A 17,612-nucleotide genomic window follows, 5' to 3' on the forward strand; every position below is an offset into this window, starting at 1 on the left:
ATGGGAGGTCCCTAGCCATCCGGTAGTGGATACAGCTGCCCACAGAGCAATGGGCCAGGCTGTGACCCCCACCCATCTCCCCCACAGAATCTCCTGAATCCAAACCACACAGAAGAAGCTGCAGAGAGGGGATTTATTGGCTGGCTATAATTTAGAGGGGCTGAGAAGAGGGCATGGGGAGTAGTTACGTCTCTGGCTTCTGCCCCTGTTCTCTTTCACTCTGTCTCTGGGCCTCGATTCGAAGTTCTTCATCCAGCCGCTCCTTGGCTCTCACCACCTGTGGAACAGTGTCTCCAATGAGTCTCACCTACCGCCCAGTCCGCCATACCCAGGCCGGGCCTCAGGCCCAGGATAGACAAGGGACATGGTTGCACTTCACAGGGCAGCCAGGAGGAGGCAGCAGAAACCACCTACGTGACTGGCTAAATTCCCTCTAAGCTGCGCAGCTACCTATTAAGCCCCGTGCAGGGGCTCAGGCAAGGAGAGGTGCCCCTCCCCGCTGGCCTCAGCACGGACCTGTTGCTGGGGGAGAGGAACCCCTCTCTCAGCCCAGCCCCAGCATGGACCTGCCTTGGCCAGGGGAGGAGCATCTCCCTCAGCCTGGCCCAGGCCCACTGGCGCTACCACAGCCGGGGAGACATGCCACTCCCCAGCCCCGAGCTCCTGCGGCAAGAGAGGGCTGGAAGGAGTCATCTCTCCCCACCGCAGCCCCAGGGAAGCCTGCACCCCAAACCCATCATCCCTGGCCCCACCCCAGAGCCCCCACTCTCTGCGCCAGCCTTAAGCCCCCTCCAACACCCCAAACCCCTCCCCAGAGCCTGCACCCCCAACGCCACAACCCTCTACTCCAGCCGTTAACGCCCTCCGACACTCCAAACCCCTCGGCCCCACGCCCATCACATGAGTTATGTGCACCAATATGAAGGTGATGTGTCACACATCACCTCCATGTTGGTGCACATAAAAAAATTAATTCTGCACATGGATGTAAAAAAATTAGAGGGAACACTGGTGACTGGCATGGGGAGCTGCTGATACTGGCTCCAGACCAGGAAAGATGCTGCAGCCCAGGGAAGTTTGCCCCCTCAATCCAGATGCTTCAGAGAGCACAGGATGGCAAACGGACCCTGTGCCAGACCCCAGGGAACTCGGCCTTTCTCAGGATCCGACATGCTACCATCGGAGACACCCAGGTTCCAGCCTGTGTGACAGGGGGCCCAGAGAGGTGTGGGAGCATGTGGGTGGGGTGTGAGGATGGAGACACCCAGAGGGCACTGCCAGCAGGACGTTCACCCTGGCAAAGACCCCCTGAAAAGGTCTGTTTCTGCTCAAAGGGGTAATTAGAGCGCCACAAATCGTGATGACAGCCCTAGAGCCTCCAGCCCCAAGCGCCTGCTCCTAGGAGAGCCAGCTAGCCCCTGAACCTGCAAGGCCAGCCCAATAGTCTGGCACAGAGCAGGACGGTTGCCCAGACCCATCCAATGCCCCGCTTACCTTAGACTGCAGGTAAAACGATCCCCCCACTGACTTATCATTCACCTTGAATAAGTGATCGTAGTTCTGCCAAAGGAAACAAGCCAACCGTGAGCTGCCTCTCCCAGCTGCCCCTCGCTCTTCATTTCAGCGCATTGCCAGCTGGCTGTTCTAAGCCATAGTGACAGGTCCCTCCAGGGGACAGCCATGGCAGTGCCCCCGTCCTGAGGAAGAGGGAGCAGCCACCCTCGCTCACTGACACTCTGCCAGCAAGGGCATGCAAATTTGCTGGGGGGCTGTCATGGGGGGTTGAGTCCAAGCACTTCAGCCCAGAACTTCTCTCCCCTCTGCAGCACTGGAAAGCCCTGATTACAGGGCAAGCCAAGAAGGGTCCCGGGGTAGAGAGGAAGGTGCGAGTGCCTCAATGTACCATGGGTAACAGGCCTGCTGAAGGAAGCTGCTGCACTGAGATCAGAGGTGCCCAGCCCCAACTGGCCACCCACACTCACTCCCTGGAACAAAACACACCGCCACCCAGCCATCTTCTGCCATAAGAATGTAAGAATGGCCATACTGGGTCAGAGCAAAGGCTCATCCAACCCACTATCCTGTCTACCAACAGTGGCCAATACCAGGTGCCCCTGAGGGAGTGAACCTAACAGGTAATGATCTAGTGATCTCTCTCCTGCCACCCATCTCCACTCTTTGACAAAAAGAGGCTAGGGACACCATTCCTTACCCATCCTGGCTAATAGTCATTAATGGACTTAACCTCCATGAATTTATCCAGTTCTCTTTTAAACCCTGTTATAGTCCTAGCCTTCACAACCTCCTCAGGCAAAGAGTTCCACAGGTTGACTGTGCGCTGAGTGAAGAAGAATTTCCTTTTATTTGTTTTAAACCTGCTACCCATTAATTTCATTTGGTGGCCCCTAGTTCTTATATTACAGGAACAAGTAAATAACTTTTCCTTATTCACTTTCTCCACGCCACTCATGATTTTATATACCTCTATCATATCCCTCCTTAGTCTCCTCTTTTCCAAGCTGAAAAGTCCTAGCCTCTTTAATCTCTGCTCATATGGGACCCGTTCCAAAGCCCTAATAACTTCAGTTGCCCTTTTCTGAATCTTTTCTAATGCCAGTATATCTTTTTTGAGATGAGGGGACCACATCTGTACGCAGTATTCAAGATGTGGGCGTACCATTATTGATACAAGGGCAATAAGATATTCTCCGTCTTATTCTCTATCCCTTTTTTAATGATTCCTAACATCCCATTTGCTTTTTTGACTGCTGCTGCGTACTGCGTGGACGTCTTCAGAGAACTATCCATGACGACTCCAAGATCTTTCTCCTGATTAGCTGTAGCTAAATTAGCCCCCATCATATTGTATGTATAGTTGGGGTTATTTTTTCCAATGTGCATTACTTTACATTTATCCAGATTAAATTTCATTTGCCATTTTGTTGCCCAGTCACTTAGTTTTGTGAGATCTTTTTGAAGTTCTTCACAGTCTGCTTTGGTCTTAACTATCTTGAGCAGTTTAGTATCATCTGCAAACTTTGCCACCTCACTGTTTACCCCTTTCTCCAGATCATTTATGAATAGGTTGAATAGGACTGGTCCTAGGACTGACCCTTGGGGAACACCACTGGTTACCCCCAGTGATGAGCTGCCAAAATCTTAACAACCGGTTCCCTCCTCACCCCACGAGGGGATCATGGCCCGTCCCCCACCCCGGGACCCCTGCCCCATCCACCCCCACCTCCGCCCAGAACCGGGCAGGAGGGTCTTGTGGGCCACCATAGTGGGTGCCCACTCCGCCCCACCCCTAAGAGCCAGAGGGACCTGCCCAGGGAGGTGGAGGGGAGCTGGGGCGGGGAGCGGTTACCCTGTGTGCCCCCTGCGTTACCTGCTGCAGCATGGGCGGCCCTCCTCACACCCCCCCGCCCAGCTCACCTCCACTCCGCCTCCTTGGGCCTGAGAGCGAAGCCGCCGCTTGCTTCTCAGCCCTCCCAGGCTTCCCGCGCGAACAGCTGATTCACAGGAAGCCGTGGGGGGGGGGGGAGAAGCAGAGCGGGGCAGAGTGTAACTCAGGGTGGAAGCGGAGCGGAGGTGAGCTGGGGCCGGGCGGGGAGCTGCCAGTGGGTGCTCTGCACCCACCAAATTTTCCCCATGGTGCTCCAGCCCTGGAACACCCACAGAGTCGGCACCTAGGGTGCCCCTTTTGGCCAGTTGTTAAATTTAGAAGCCTTTTTAGAACCGGGTTGTCCAAATTTAACAATCGGTTCCAGAGAACCGGTTCCAGCTCACCACTGGTTACCCCTCTCCATTCTGAAAATTTACCATTTATTCCTACCCTTTGTTCCCTGTCTTTTAACCAGTTCTCAATCCATGAAAGGATCCTCCCTCTTATCCCATGACAACTTAATTTACATTAGAGTCTTTGGTGAGGGACCTTGTCAAAGGCTTTCTAGAAATTTAAGTACACTATGTCCACTGCATCCCCCTTGTCCACATGTTTGTTGACTCCCTCAAAGAACTCTAATAGATTAGTAAGACATGATCTCCCTTTACAGAAACCATGTTGACTTTTGCCCAACAATTTATGTTCTTCTAGGTGTCTGACAATTTTATTCTTTACTATTGTTTCAACCAATTTGCCCGGTACTGACATTAGACTTACCGGTTTGTAATTGCCAGGATCACCTCTAGAGCCTCTCTTAAATATTGGTGTTACATTAGGTATCTTCCAGTCTTTGGGTACAGTAGCTGATTTAAAGGACAGGTTACAAACCATAGTTAATAGTTCCGCAATTTCACATTTGAGTTCTTTCAGAACTCTTGGGTGAATGCCATCTTGTCCCGGTGACTTGTTACTGTTACATTTCTCAATTCCAAAACCTCCTCTAGTGTCACTTCAATCTGTGACAATTCCTCAGATTTGTCACCTACAAAAGACAGCTCAGGTTTGGGAATCTCCCTAACATCCTCAGCCGTGAAGACTGATGCAAGAATTCATTTAGTTTCTCTGCGACGACTTTATCGTCTTTAAGTGCTCCTTTTGTATCTCAATCATCCAGGGGCTCCACTAGTTGTTTAGCAGGCTTCCTGCTTCTGATGTACTTAAAAAACATTTTGTTATTACCTTTTGAGTTTTTGGCTAGCTGTTCTTCAAACTCCTTTTTTGCTTTTCTTATTACATTTTTACATTTAATTGGGCAGCGTTTGCCTGAGCAAGAACACCAGGCTGCAGCAGCTGGGGAAAAGGGGCTGGTCTCTCAGCAACCTGCTGCCATGCAGGCCTGCCTGCTGGACCGTCCTGCTCCGAGCCACGACTTTACCTTCTGAATTTCCTCCGGGCTGAGCTTGGAAATGTTGAGGATCTGCTGGGCCTCCTGCAGGCTGATCCCTGAGATGCTGGTGGCTGCAGCAGACTGGGGCCCACCGCGTCCCCGCGCATCAGCCGCTGCTCGGCTGGCTGTTCAGAGAGACCCCAAGCTGATCACTCCTCCAGTCACAGCCCGCTCTCCCTGGTGCACCTGGCCACAGTGCTCACAGGAGAGCTTACCTGGGGCTATTGAACATGCAAAGGGAAGTGCCACAGGACCTCTATGGACATAAGGGGGGGGGGGGGAAGAGGGCAGGGCGTGGCCACATGAGCCAAGGATGCCTGGGTTCAATTCCAGTCTGTCACAGCAATGTGTACAGCAATGGGGATAATCCTGCCCTCCCTCCCAGAGGATCCCCCTGCTCTCTGTACAGCACTCAGAACTGTCCCCACCAGGGCCACCCAGTAAGCCTGGCTCAATCAGCCACCGAGCAGGGCCCCCAGGAAACACTGGAATCCCAGCCCAGGTCCCCATCCCTGCTCCCTGCCCAGCAGCAGCTCGTGTTACTAGCCTGGGTCCGTGCAGGTAACACGCTAACACTAACGCATATTACTGAGCAGTTATCACAAGTGAAGGTGCCAATCCAGGCTACCTTCCCCAGCCACAGGCTGCAGGGGGAGCTCAGCAGCACAGGCCCGGTGCCCACCAGCAGAGCCAAGGCTGGGGGTCACCCTCAAGGACAACATGAGGTTTCCATGGATATCCCCCTTGGATACAAGAGACGAGGCTGGCGACAGTGACTGGTGCTTACCTGCAAATTCCTGCCTGAGCGCCCGAGCGAAGGCCCTGCCCACCACCTGCACCCCCACCACGATGATCTGCGCCAGGTACTTGGCCTGCAGGCAAAGCACAAGCAGTCAAACGCCTGCTGCTGACAGGGGCCGACAGAAGGGACCTTCTGAGTGGGTGTGCCCAGGTTACTCCTGGGACCTTGCATTGCTCAGGAAGGGCATCAGGTAAATAGGGAGATCCAGCGGCTCCCCCTCCCGCACACAACTCAGGCACTAGTGTGCTTAAAAGCGCTCTCCTCCCCCAAAGCATTCACCCTGCCAAAAGCCAGCAATCGGTTAGCCCGGCCAGCGACGCAACATGGTCCAGAAGAGCCCGGGCCAGATCAGGGACCAATAGGGCCAGTGCGCTGGGACTAGTTAAATCACTGGCTATGGGAGCTCAGGAAAGGCAGCCAGATGCCACCCCAATGCTCGCTGGGCACTGGCTGCAAAAGGGAAGGGGGGGGGGCGAGGGGAGACTTCACCAGCCCGCGCATCTGAATCCAGAGCAACCTCGGCCTTTGCGCCCAGCAGGCCGGGGTGTGCCTGTTACACGGCGAGCGCCTTCTAGCGGCCAGGCAGCTGCACGGCCCTGCCGGCGGGGAGCAGGGCAAGGCCAGCCCGGCCCTGGGCACCGCAGGGTGGGCACTGGAAACGGAGGAGCAGCTAACGCCCCTGCATTAGCACGTGCAAGCGGCCACACAGGCCGCCGTACGCCGACGCCAGGCGCCGGGCTCACCCCTCGCAGCGGCGGCCAGCGAAGGAGCCCGGGCCGAGCGGGTCAAGTGCTGCCCTGGCCCCCGAGCCGGAGCCGGAGCCAGGGGAGTTTCCCCGCCCCCAGCACAACACGCTCTGCCCAGGGCCGCTTTCCACGGGCAGAGCGCGCTAGGGCGACGGACGAATGGTTCCCGGACCTCGCGCCGCCCGCGCGGGGGGAGCCCGGCTCGGGGGCCGGTCTGCGGCCGCTCAGACGTGCCCGGCCCAGCCGCACGGACCCCGCCGCTTTCCGCGGGCCGGGGCCGGGGCCGGGGCCGGGGCCGCGCGGGCACCGTCCCAGCGCCGCAAGGGGCCCCGCGGGCGAGTCCACGGACCCAACCTCCGGCGCCCGCACCCCGCGGCGGGGCCTGCGCAGGACGGAGCGCGGCTGGGGAGCCCCGGCTCGGGGCAGCGACCCCGGCCCCGCTCACCATGTCCCCGGCGCTTCCGGCCTGCCGCGGGCTCCGGCTCAGGGAGCGAAGGGCAGCGGCCCCCGCGAGGGCGCCATAGAGACGGCGCCGGGCAGAGTGTCCCCGCGGCCAGCGAGCGGCGGGTGCCGAGCGCCGCGCGGGAGGGGGGCGCGCCCCCTGGCGGCCGGCGGGGAGGCCGCAGCGGGGGCGGGGCTGGGTGCCCCTGTCGCGGGAGCCGGGCCGCTCATCCCCATCGCGGCCCCAGCGCCCCCCCGGCCTGGCCCCCAGCCGCCCTCGCGCCGAGGGGCAGCCTCGCCACGGCCCATCTGTAGCGCTTGGGTGTGGGGCTTTGGGTCCTGGCCCGGCCCGAGATCCCCCACGCTCCGCACCCGCGGCCCCTGGAGGTGACCCCTCCCCCGCCGCGCCTGGGCCCGGCCACGTGGGCACCGCCATGGGGGCCCGGCCCGGCCCCGTCTCCCGGCAGGGAGGACGCGGGGGCAGCAGGGAGCTGGCTGAGCTGGCATTTGGCCACGTCCCTGGCACGACCCGCCCCGGCGATCAACGCTGGCTGGGGCGGAGGTCTCCTCCCCTGGCACAGTCTGGCCACCGCCCCTGCCAGGCAGGGAGACGAGCCTGGAACCCCTGGCAGGCGCCCCAGCTCTGGGGCCGCCCACCAACTCAACAGAGTTGGAGACCCCAGAGCTCCCACGTTGGTGACTCCAGCTGTGGCTCTGGGGCAGCTAGACCGGTGAACGAGCGCTGAGCCAGACCTCCAGGCCCTTGAATGGCCAATTTCAACATGTTTAGGTTTGGTTCCAAATCGCAACAAACCCAGACTTCAAATGATCAGCCAAGGGGGGTGGGCTTTCGTAGGTTGCCCTTGCTGCCTGCCTCCCACCCATACCCAGTGCAATAGGAGTCACTAGAACAACAGGGAGCCAGTTACCCCGTGGCAATGGCAGTTCCCTTCCCTCAGGGCCTTGCATCTGAACTCAATCCTCTCCATGTTTTGGGTCACCTCCATGAGGGCACAGCCTTCCCTCCCTCCACCCCCCCCCCCGCCCCAGGCGTAGCACAGCTGCAACTCCCAACGTCTCCCAGCTGCACCAGGGGCAGCCATCTCCCAAGCTGCAGGGAGTCCGGAGCTGTGAACGCAGCCCCTGCAGGCTCCAAGCGGGCCAGGCCGGAGCGTCAGTGATGCGCTTAGTGGGAGCTGCGGGTGCCCGGCACTGAAAACTGCTGGCTGCAAGACAATGCGCTGGGCTCAGGGTCTGGGGTGTACCACCACTGCACCCCTGTACCCCACCAAGGAAAATGGACGGCTGGCAGAGCCCTGGGAGGCACCTCCACTGGCCACAACAGTGGTGGTGAGCGCTAAGGCTCACCCACAGGAGCACTGGGTCCGAGAGGAGAAGGCACAGTTGGCTGCAGTGGTTCAGGGACTCCCTGCCCACACTGGCTGCCTGCATTGGGCTTGGCCCTCCCAGTGACAGCAGCCGCAGCCCGTGAGCTAGGCTGCAAAGACAGCCAGATGATGGGCAAGTGGGAGTTGGCCACAGGCCAGCACCGACAGGGAGCTGCGGCACCAGCCAGCCAAGAGGCAGGTGTGAGAATCCATCCCCCCACAGCCCTGGAGAAGGAGGATGCTTTGCCTGCCATGCTGCCTTTCAGGGATTTGCTGCCTCCGTTTGTTTTTTTTAAAGTACCGTTTTTTATTAAAACTCATGGCACCATTTCAGAAACCCCCTCCCTCCTCTCCATTGGGTTGCTGGCATTTGTCCTCTTCCAGCGGGCCCCCACTGAGTCCCCACGCCCAGGCTCCCAGGCCTTACAAAGCACAGCCCCAGCCCTGCTCTGGCACTTGGGCTTGTTGGCAAGGCAATGCCCCTTGCGGTGCCAGGCTCTCCAGGAAGGGCTGGGCAGCTGTGGGTCTTGGCTCAGGGTAGCTAGGCTCTGCTCTTTCACCCTAAGAGAACATTCCCCCTCCGCCCAAGCAGGTCACATACCGGGTGACATCACACACTCTCTGCTAGACACCGCCTAGGTGGGCTAAAGGCTCACACTGTTGGTGAAATATTGCGCAGAGCGAATGTAATGCTGGGGAAGGATGCCAGCCTGGCAGGCCTGGAGGCGTCCAGACTGGGTACCCCACGAGCAGCAGGGCAAGCATCTCTGGGTACCGCCTGCCTGAGCTGATGGGGGCGCTGCACTAAATGCCAGGGTCAGAGGGAAATCAGCAATAGCACCTGGAACTTGAGTCCGAGTTGTAACCAAGAGGGCACTGCCCACCTGCAGGAAAAGCCTGTGCCCCAAGCCCAGCCTGGGGTAGAGGGAAGGCTCCAGAGGCGTGCCAGTGGGGTTGCAGTGGAAGCTCTGCTGGGACTGGGGCTGGGCCCAGGCCTGGGCTGGCAGTGCCACACAGGCCGGGTACCCTTGGGTTCCTGAACCACAGTGCTGAGCTCCAGGCCTGTTCCATCCCTGCTCTCTGCCAAGGCTACCCACCAGCGACTCTTGCCCACCCTCCAGACAGGCAGCCCTCGAGGCCAGGGTGTGGTGCCCCTCTTGGGAAGGCTTGTGCTTTGAATGTCTGCCAGACAGGAAACAGAACAAGTGTGACTTCGCCTTCAGTTCTGAACTGAAGAACAATCTCGGGCCAGGCCCCTGCAGTGGATCGACAGGTGCCAGTGAGCCAGGGGCGACAGCCGATCACTGAGAAGGCACTTGGTGTACACTGTGCCGCAGTGATTCCAGCCTCTGGCCCTTGCTCCCCGCAGCCTGAAAGAAGCGTGAGGCACGTGCAAGTGCTCTGGAGTAGACTTGTGGAGGTGTTCAAGGCACCTGCAGCCCTGGGTATCAGACCCCTAAAACCTGTGCGTTGTGAGCAGAGCTGGCCTGAAGGAGGTGCTGCAGGCCGCACCCTTGCTTGGGGGCCACGCTCAGTTGGGCCAAAGAGCTTGTGTTGCGAGAACAGGGAGGGTTGGTGGTTATGAAAGGCCAGATCCCACGGTGGCATCCCCAGCTCCCCACGGCCCTTTGCTTCCCCAGCCTTGCAGCCCCCAGGGTGGCTCTGTCCTTGCCCGCGGTGGTTACCACCACAGTGCCATCGGCTGGGGCCCAAGTACAACGTGGACGTCAGCCGACCGACGAGCAGCTCTGCTTGAGGATGGGTGATTTGAGGTGCCTGGAGGAGCCCGCTGGTCCAACGGGCAGAGGGTATAAACTCCTGGCCGAAGCCGCAGGCAGCATGGCCAGCCCCAGCCCGGCTGCACAGTGGTCAGCAGAGAGTCCATAGCCCCGCCAGACCCCACACGGAGAGGAGAGTGCAGCCTGGCGAAGCTGGCAGGATCTGGCTCACTCAGTCCGTTAGCCCTTAGGTAACAAAGCAGAGCCCGGTGCAGAGCCGGCTTCCCGGGCTCTTTGGGAAAGGGCCTGGGCTGGGCCTGAGGCCCTCCAGGGAGATCGGTGCTGGATTGGGGAGCAGCGAAGCCCTGGGGTGTGGGCACAGTCCAGCGAAAGGCAAGGCCTCAGCATGGGGGCTGTGAAGGCCAGGCAGGGAAGTGGGGAGCCAGCAGCATTGGCACGGAGGAGATTGCGGTCCCAGGAGACAGGAGTTGCCCCTCCAGGGCTAGTCCTACAAAGAAAGAGAAGGAGTAAGCGGAAGCCCGGGCAGGGCACCTGGAACAGGGGTGTGATCACCGGGCACACTGTCCTCTTGGGATTCCACCCTGTCTCGGACAGAGCTCCTGGCACAAGGGTGTGATTGCTCTCTGCCCCCTCCAGAGCCCCACAAGTCCCTCTGGATATGGAGGGCCATGAGGGTTTCTCCTCAGGGAACCGTGCGTAGCTCCTGCTGCCCAGCTTCCCCCATGGGGGTGGGGAGCAGGAGGTGGGGTCCAGGCAGCACCGTGGCTCCAGCTTTCCTCCCCTCACGGCCAGTGAACTGAGTGACTGGCTCTTGCCCCCCACCCCCAGGGAAGCATGTCACAACACCCCCCATCACCCCCAGAGCAGGACCCCTGGCCCTACCCATTCCGCTTCATCCACCCCTTCGAAGGATTCCTGCGGCAGGGGGTCGTCCCGGTTACCCAACTTGGCCACCATCGCGCTCAGCAGCTGCGGGGAGAAGGGCAGAGCGTCGGTGCCGTCCTGCAGTGGAACTCAGGGGGCCTTCCCAGCGCTCACTGCCCCCACAGTGTCTGCTACTGGCAGACGGGTAGCAGAATACGAGCAGTGCAGCCCTGCTCCCCTGCCCTGGGCACAGAATGGAGACTAACTGTCCAGTGGGCACTGTTGTGCCAGATACTCCCCCCTCCCCTGGAAGCGCTGGTGGGTCAGTGCCTGGCACGAGGCTCTATGGGGCTGGTGGGTGGGTTCAGCGCCTGGTGGGGAAGGGGCTCCAGGAGGCTGGTGGGCAGGGTCAGTGCCAGGCAGGGAGGGGACTCCAGGGGGCTGGTGAGCAGGGTTAGCACCCGGCAGGGAGGAGGCTCTGTGAGGCTCGTGGGTGGGGTCAGTACCTGGCATGGACAACGGGGGTAAGGGGGAGCACCCAGTAGGGTCAGTGGTCCCCAGCACTGGGCCAGGTCCAGCCTGCAGCTGTGGGGGCAGGGTGGCCTGGCTGGGCAGTGCTGGCTGGGGTGGCCAAGCTGAGGCGAGTCAAAGCACACAGATCCCCGGGGCAGCCCACCTCCTCCTTCTTCTGCTCGTCAGACTTCTCCTCCAGGTAGACTGAGGCCGGGACGTACTTCCGGGACGGCACATCCTGTGGGGCTGCACTCACTGGCACAGACGGGTCCGGAGAGAGAGAACAGCATCAGCCCCCACCTCCTCACCCCCTGCCCCCCGGCATCGCCCAACCCCGAGCTCACCAGCCTTCACAAAGGGCCACCTAAGAACAGCTCCCGCCTGGCCTCCTCCTGTCCCAGAGAGAGACGCCAGTCTGGGGTAAAGACCCTGCCTGCCCAGAGCCTGGCATGGACCCCCAGATCCGTCCCTCTGCCCACCCTGAACCCAGCAAGGGTTTGCCAGTCTGATCAGCCTCAGCTGGGTCTATGGGTCCTTCTCCCAGTGCCACATATCTGGGGACACCTCCTCCCCTGCGTGCCCTCACTTCACCCTGCCCCCGACGATAGTGTGTGTGGGGAAGAGGAAGGTGCATGGGACCCACTCTGCATCACCCAGAGGCCAGCCACCACCTGCGCTGCACCCGGCGCTCTGGGCCCCTCCGCCTCCCATGGCCCTGCCCTCACCCACCTGGCGTCATGTCCCGGGGCTGCAGGCTGATGGTGCGGTGCTGCCCATCGGTGCCCGCACACCAGGCCGCGGCGGGGAGGGCCGGCTCCCAGCACACTGCAGTGGCCGGGTAGATGTCGTCCTGGAAATAGTCCTTCTGCACATGGGAGGAAGGCCGGGGTTAGGGGCTGTGCTGGGTGAAGGGGCTCAGCCTGGCCAACCTCTTAGGGGAGGGGGCAAGCAGCACGGCAGGGCTTGCTCCTCGGGGCTCGGACTGTCCCGGCCCAGCCCCCCGCGCAGCCCAGGGAGTCTGATGCCACCCACCTTGACTCTGGGGACCCTGAAGGCGACCGGCTCGATGGAGTTCTGCCTCAGGCGCAGAGCCCTGGCAAAGTCCACCTCCCGCACATCACACTCCGTCTTGGGCAGGAACACAAAGCCCTGGGAAAGAAGAGAGGGAGATGTCACAGTCCCCCATGGCCTGGCAGCACCACCCCTTGGGGGCCTGGCCCCTGTGAATCTCACTTCCGGGGCACTGGGGATACTGCCGAGTCCTGCTCTCCTCCTCAGCGGGGGGCAGGGATGGCAACGGGGTGATGGGCCTGCAGGAAGCCGTGTTCAGGCAGTGCTGCCAGCTCCCTGGTGCTGCCTGCTCAGGGCACAGGATTTGTGCAGGCTTCATGGCCCTCTGCAGAGTTACAAAGCAAAGCGAGAGAGGGAAGGCCTGAACCACCAATGAGATGCAGCCACTTCTGGTGTGGAATGTGGCAGCTGATTAACAGCCCAGGACAACAGCATGCAAATGAAGAAACCTGACAGTCATTTGACACTGCAGTGGGGCTGAATGGAGGCAGAACGTCCTTACCCCAATTGGAACAGGAGCCCAGCCTGGCAACCTGACCCCTGCAAGAAGTGCCATGGGGTAGAACACAAAGGATGGTGCTGTCCCCTGGTCCCACCCTCTCCTCCTGCTTCTGCCTCTCCCCAGAACAGTCTCTACAGCACCCTGTCCCACAGGGCTCCTGGTGCAGTCTGGGATGCCTGGGTTGTGAAGGTCAGGTGCCCAAAGCCCACGAGAAAGGCCTTGCCCCCATGGGACTGGTCTGTCGGCTGCCTATGTGAGCAACGCTCAACATGCCAGCCCCTGGGGCTCAGCACGAGGAAGGGCAATTCAGGGGTTCAGAGCCCCCTTTTCTCCCTTCCTGTGCCACACTCCACACTATGGAAAGCCAAGCCCCCGGGCACACCTCTAATCTGGTGCCCGCCCATGGACACCCATGCCCAGAGAGGGATGCGGAGCTCCTGCCCACCGCCGGCCGGCATGCAGTGAGGGGGATGGCTGCAGACTCCAGCAGCCTGGGGGGCAGCTGCCAACCTGGACTTCGAGGGCGGGGCTGGGGGCACTGCCCAGGAGGCTTCCCCTGCACACACAGGTGGGCAGCTCCACCTGTCTCTCTGTGCGGGATTCCTCCTGCACACGTAGCACGGTGTCCCTGCACATGTCCCCTGGCACCACGCGTCCCCCTAGCGGCGGTGGCGGGGAACTGCTGCGCTATAACGCCCCTGCACCCTGGAGATAGTGACTCCCCTGGACGGCCACTAGAGGGCGGCTTTGCACCAGCTATCCAAGGGAGCGGAGTGGCGAGTTCCCGGCTGCAGGACTGGCAGGGAAAAGGCGGGGGTGAGGTGGGGGTGGATCTGTCTGGGGATGTGGTGCGGTCTCCCGGGGAAGGGGTTACAGGCTGTCCCTGGGATACTGAGCCCTGGGCTGGTCAAGCCCTGGGGAACGTGTGAGCGGGCACAGCCCTGCATGGGGACCCATGGGGCGCAGCGGGCTTTACCATCGCTAGGTCCCGGCTGTGCCCGCTCTGCCATGCTCCGATGCAGCGACATGGCCTGGACCATGACTCTGCCCCGCATGTGACAGAGCCACCCATGGCCTGGGGCCATTCGAGCCAGGACAGCTGCCATGGAACATTCGGGTCTCCTTGCTCAGGTGATGGATGCAGAAATCGCCCCCAACCGGCCACAGGGATCTGGGCACCCCCACCCCACTGGAGCATGCACAGACCAGGACTGAGCGGGGGATCAGAGGCATCGGTGTCTCTGTGCTCGTCAGCCATTGGTAGATCTGGCTGTCCCAACACAGCCAGCCGGGACAGCTGCCCCACCCCACCCAGCCTCGCAGAAACCTGCCGCCAGCCAAGGAGGGCAGCAGCAAAAGCAGGCGCTGCCAGGCCGCCCCCAGGCCTAGCTTGGCTGGGGGAGGCCGGGGTACACACTGCACACACAGAGCCTGACTGGAGGCGGCAGGAGCCCTGCCTTTGTGAGCGGGCAGCTGGCCTGGCACCGCAGAGGTGACCCTGCTCCCTCTGCCCAGGGCCTCTCCCCGCCAGCCCTGGTACCTTGTGTGGGTCGCTGGAAGTGAAGCTGTTGCACTCCAGGAAGAAGGGCGCCTCGGGGACCACCTCGTAGACAAAGACTCTTGTGTCGCCCTAAACACCAAGGCCAAGGAGAGTTGCGTGAGGGGAGAGCTGGTGACGTACGGGGTGCGGCCAGGCCCGGTGCCGATGTCGGGGGGAGCTGCCGTGTCCCCCTGGTGCTATCATGGAGGTGCGGTGTGCGGTGAGCCAGCCAGGATTCAGCAGCCCCATGGTGACACGGGGAGGGAGGCAATGGGCTGTGGGGAGACTCCCGTGGCGGGACCCAGAGGAGGAGCAGCCCCCAGCCCTCCAGGGCCAGCTGCAAGGAGAGCACGGCCTGAAGCCTGGCCACCGTGGGACGGAGCCAGTGGGGCTGTCCGGGCCAACAGCCTCCCAACACGGGACCCAAGCAGACAGCTTCTGCCCCAGGCAGGGAGACTCCACTTCATCATCCTGGGGCCCAGCCCTCTGGAGACCCCCTGCTCCAAACAGAGCGTGGCCACTGATGACCCAGCGGCCGGGCTCAGGAGCACTCCCCACTGGGCTGCCGGGCACTGCTTCTCCCAGGCTAACACCCATGTGCCAGGGACAGCCAAACTGGGACTGTACAGCAAGGCCAGCCACGCAACCCAGCCAGGTGACCGACCCCCTGGGTGGTCCCTCTGGGGAGGGTGTGGGTGCCGTGCAGTTCCAGGCACTGGTATGAAGCTAGCAGGTCCACACCCATGTGCCAGGCCCTGTGGGACAGGCAGAGCCCAGACGCTGCTCAGCCCTTTCTCCAAGGTCACGGGCTCTTTTGACTGCCTGTTGGCCCATGGCTGCCCTGCTGGTACTCCTGGCACAGCCTGAGACCTGGCAGCTCGGCCAGGATGTGCCACCCGCAGTGACAATGGAGAGAGAAGGATGGGCCCTGTCAGTCCGAGCCCTGGGAATGCTCCAGTCATGCTCCTGGCTCCACCCGGGCCTCATTCTGCAGCTCACCTCCAAGTTGGCTCCTATGCCCAGCCCCCGGCAGGGCTGGCGAGGAGCTGGCAGACGCCCCGCCCCCAGACACTCACCTTGCCGGTGAGGAAGACCACGCTGGTGTCCGGGTCGTAGAAGGGGATGAGGGTGGAGGGAGCTGTGTCGATGCTCAACACCGCCAGGGGCCCGGCTGCCAGGGACGCTGCATCAGACAGGTACAGCTGGCGCTCGCTGCGGCTGTGTGGAGAACACGGCGCAGATCAGCTGGGCACGAGGCTAGCTCACCACACAACTGCCCTCGCTCTCCTGTGAGAAGATGCTGCTCCCTTGGCGATCCCATTCCTAGGGCACTGCCATGCAGGAGGCCACGTGGCATGGAGGCTGGCTCAGATCAGGCTGTGGCTGCCTTCCAGTCAAGATGTGCACCAGGCCGGGCAGGGGAGCTGGGATACAGGAATTCGCAGGCCAGGCAGCAGGGAGATGGACACAGCGCCAGGTGCAGAGTAAGGTGGATGGAGCTAGCTTCAAGGCCAAGGCCTGGCTCCTGGCAGGGAGATCTCCTCCAGAATGGCAGATGTCCATGTCTCCTGGTCCCCTCGCTGGGGCCACCTCTCACAAGGCTCCCGCCTGGTCTCCAGGACCCCCCTGGGGTTTCCTCCGCAAACCGGCCCCAGCATCCCAGGGAGTGTGTGGCCCCCTCGGGAATGCAGCCCCGTGGGGTGGCAGGGCCAGCCTGCAGCAGCAGTTTAGGACAGGAAGTGAAGCCCTGCTTTGCCCATCAGCAACCCCTGGCTCCGCAGGGTGAGTGGAGCTGGGGTCCCCAGCAGAGCAGTCATCCAAGCTGGGACTCCAGCCACGCAACCCAGCCAGGAAGTGACTGCGCCCCTGCGTGGTCCCTCTGGGCAGGGCGTGGGTGCCATGCTGCTCCGGGCACTGGCACGAAGCTAGCATCCCTCACTCTGGAGCCTTGCCCTGCGGAGCAGGTGGCACAGCCTGGCTGAGGGCACAGGCCCTGCTGGGACCAGTGATCAGTGCAATTCAGAGCCACCTGGTGTTCAGCTCCACGGCCTGCATGTGGGGTCAACTGCCGTCTTTCCCCCAGAGGCAGCTGCATTCCCAGGACCATGGCAATGGATGTTATCACAGGGCCGTGACCCGCGCAGGTGACTGATGGCCTGGGGACACAGCACCAGCCCTTACCTGTCAAAGCCAGACACCAGCAGATAGCGGCCACCACAGACCCAGACCAGCCGTGCACCTCGCCCGCCCTCAGGGCCAGGGCCTTCCTGTTGGGGGGAAAGACCCGTGACTCCCCAGCCTATGCCCCCAACACTTCCTGTACAGCTGCCTCGACCCTGGCCGGTGACAAAGGGGAATGGGCTGCGCAGGGCAAATTCGGGGCAGGACTGGGAGCCAGGAGTGGGAGCACATGACTGGCTGGGCAGAGCAGAGCACATTGTAGCCCACTCCCGCTGCTGCTGGCCAAACACCCCCCCAGGGACCCCTGTGCCCCGCAGCGAACTCCCTCCTGGTCCCCCCACAGCCCTGGCTCCGTCATGCCCTCCCCTCCACCCCCCAGGAGGAAGCGACCGACCCCTCACCTGCTCGGGCTCCAGGGACTGGCGGGGCACATAGACCCGCACTCTGCCATCCTTGCTGACTGTGGCCAGCTTCCGGCCATCCGGACTCCAAGCCAGGCTGAGGATCTGAAAGACACCCGCTGCCTGCATCACGCATGTCCCGGCCCTGGGCACCCGCTGTGTGGTGCTCACCGATCATGGTAAGCAGGGAAGGGCCTGGCAGCGATGGGGTGGGCAGGCTGGGGCCCCCCAATCCAAGCTGTGACCATGAGGAGCCGGCTTGGGAGAGGCTGCCGGCTCAGCACTGGAAGGGTTAAAGCAGAGCGGAGGCAGCATGGATCGTGGCAGGGAAGGGACCTTTGGAGGCAAGGGGAGAATCAGCAGGGGGCCCACTAGCTGAATCAGCCTGTTCGTGCTGGAGAAGGGGGCCCAGCCCCACGCTAGGACAGCAATGGACCCACTGTGACTGCCTCTGCCAGGCCTCGCTCCCACGCTAAACCCATGCCAGTTTAAACCAGTTCAGCTATACCAACCTCCCCCCCTTGTGGCCCACGCCCAGTGTGTCCCACGCAGCCTGGCACCAGCACGGGGACGTGGCTCTGGGCACACCAGG

General features: G+C 61.6%; 2 protein-coding genes across 3 annotated transcripts in view; both read right to left on the minus strand.

Annotated features, from left to right (window-relative positions):
* Window positions 1–119: 119 nt before the first annotated feature.
* PAM16 (presequence translocase associated motor 16) lies at window positions 120–7,272 on the minus strand. The gene is made up of 5 exons (XM_038418797.2): window positions 6,826–7,272; window positions 5,620–5,704; window positions 4,821–4,957; window positions 1,495–1,560; window positions 120–277 (listed from the first exon to the last, which is right to left on the minus strand). The coding sequence occupies exons 1-5, from the start codon at window positions 7,255–7,257 to the stop codon at window positions 185–187; spliced, it is 813 nt and encodes a 270-aa protein (XP_038274725.2). The 5' UTR covers window positions 7,258–7,272; the 3' UTR covers window positions 120–184.
* A 144-nt stretch (window positions 7,273–7,416) lies between these two features.
* Window positions 7,417–17,612, minus strand: part of CORO7 (coronin 7) — a 173,961-nt gene continuing 163,765 nt past the window's right edge. The window contains exons 20-28 of one of the 2 annotated variants that reach the window (XM_038418793.2): window positions 17,021–17,125; window positions 16,620–16,705; window positions 15,515–15,656; window positions 14,439–14,528; window positions 12,358–12,474; window positions 12,055–12,190; window positions 11,489–11,580; window positions 10,831–10,917; window positions 7,417–10,435 (exon numbers count right to left, since the gene is read on the minus strand). In XM_038418793.2, coding sequence (XP_038274721.1) covers window positions 10,430–10,435; window positions 10,831–10,917; window positions 11,489–11,580; window positions 12,055–12,190; window positions 12,358–12,474; window positions 14,439–14,528; window positions 15,515–15,656; window positions 16,620–16,705; window positions 17,021–17,125 — 861 coding nt within the window. In that variant the 3' untranslated portion in view covers window positions 7,417–10,429. Of the gene's footprint in view, window positions 10,436–10,830; window positions 10,918–11,488; window positions 11,581–12,054; window positions 12,191–12,357; window positions 12,475–14,438; window positions 14,529–15,514; window positions 15,657–16,619; window positions 17,126–17,612 lie in introns of both variants that reach the window. The other variant, XM_043493220.1, reaches the window with a different exon arrangement.

The sequence above is a fragment of the Dermochelys coriacea genome, chromosome 10 (genome assembly GCF_009764565.3).
Source record: "Dermochelys coriacea isolate rDerCor1 chromosome 10, rDerCor1.pri.v4, whole genome shotgun sequence".
Classification (NCBI taxonomy): Eukaryota; Metazoa; Chordata; order Testudines; family Dermochelyidae; genus Dermochelys; species Dermochelys coriacea.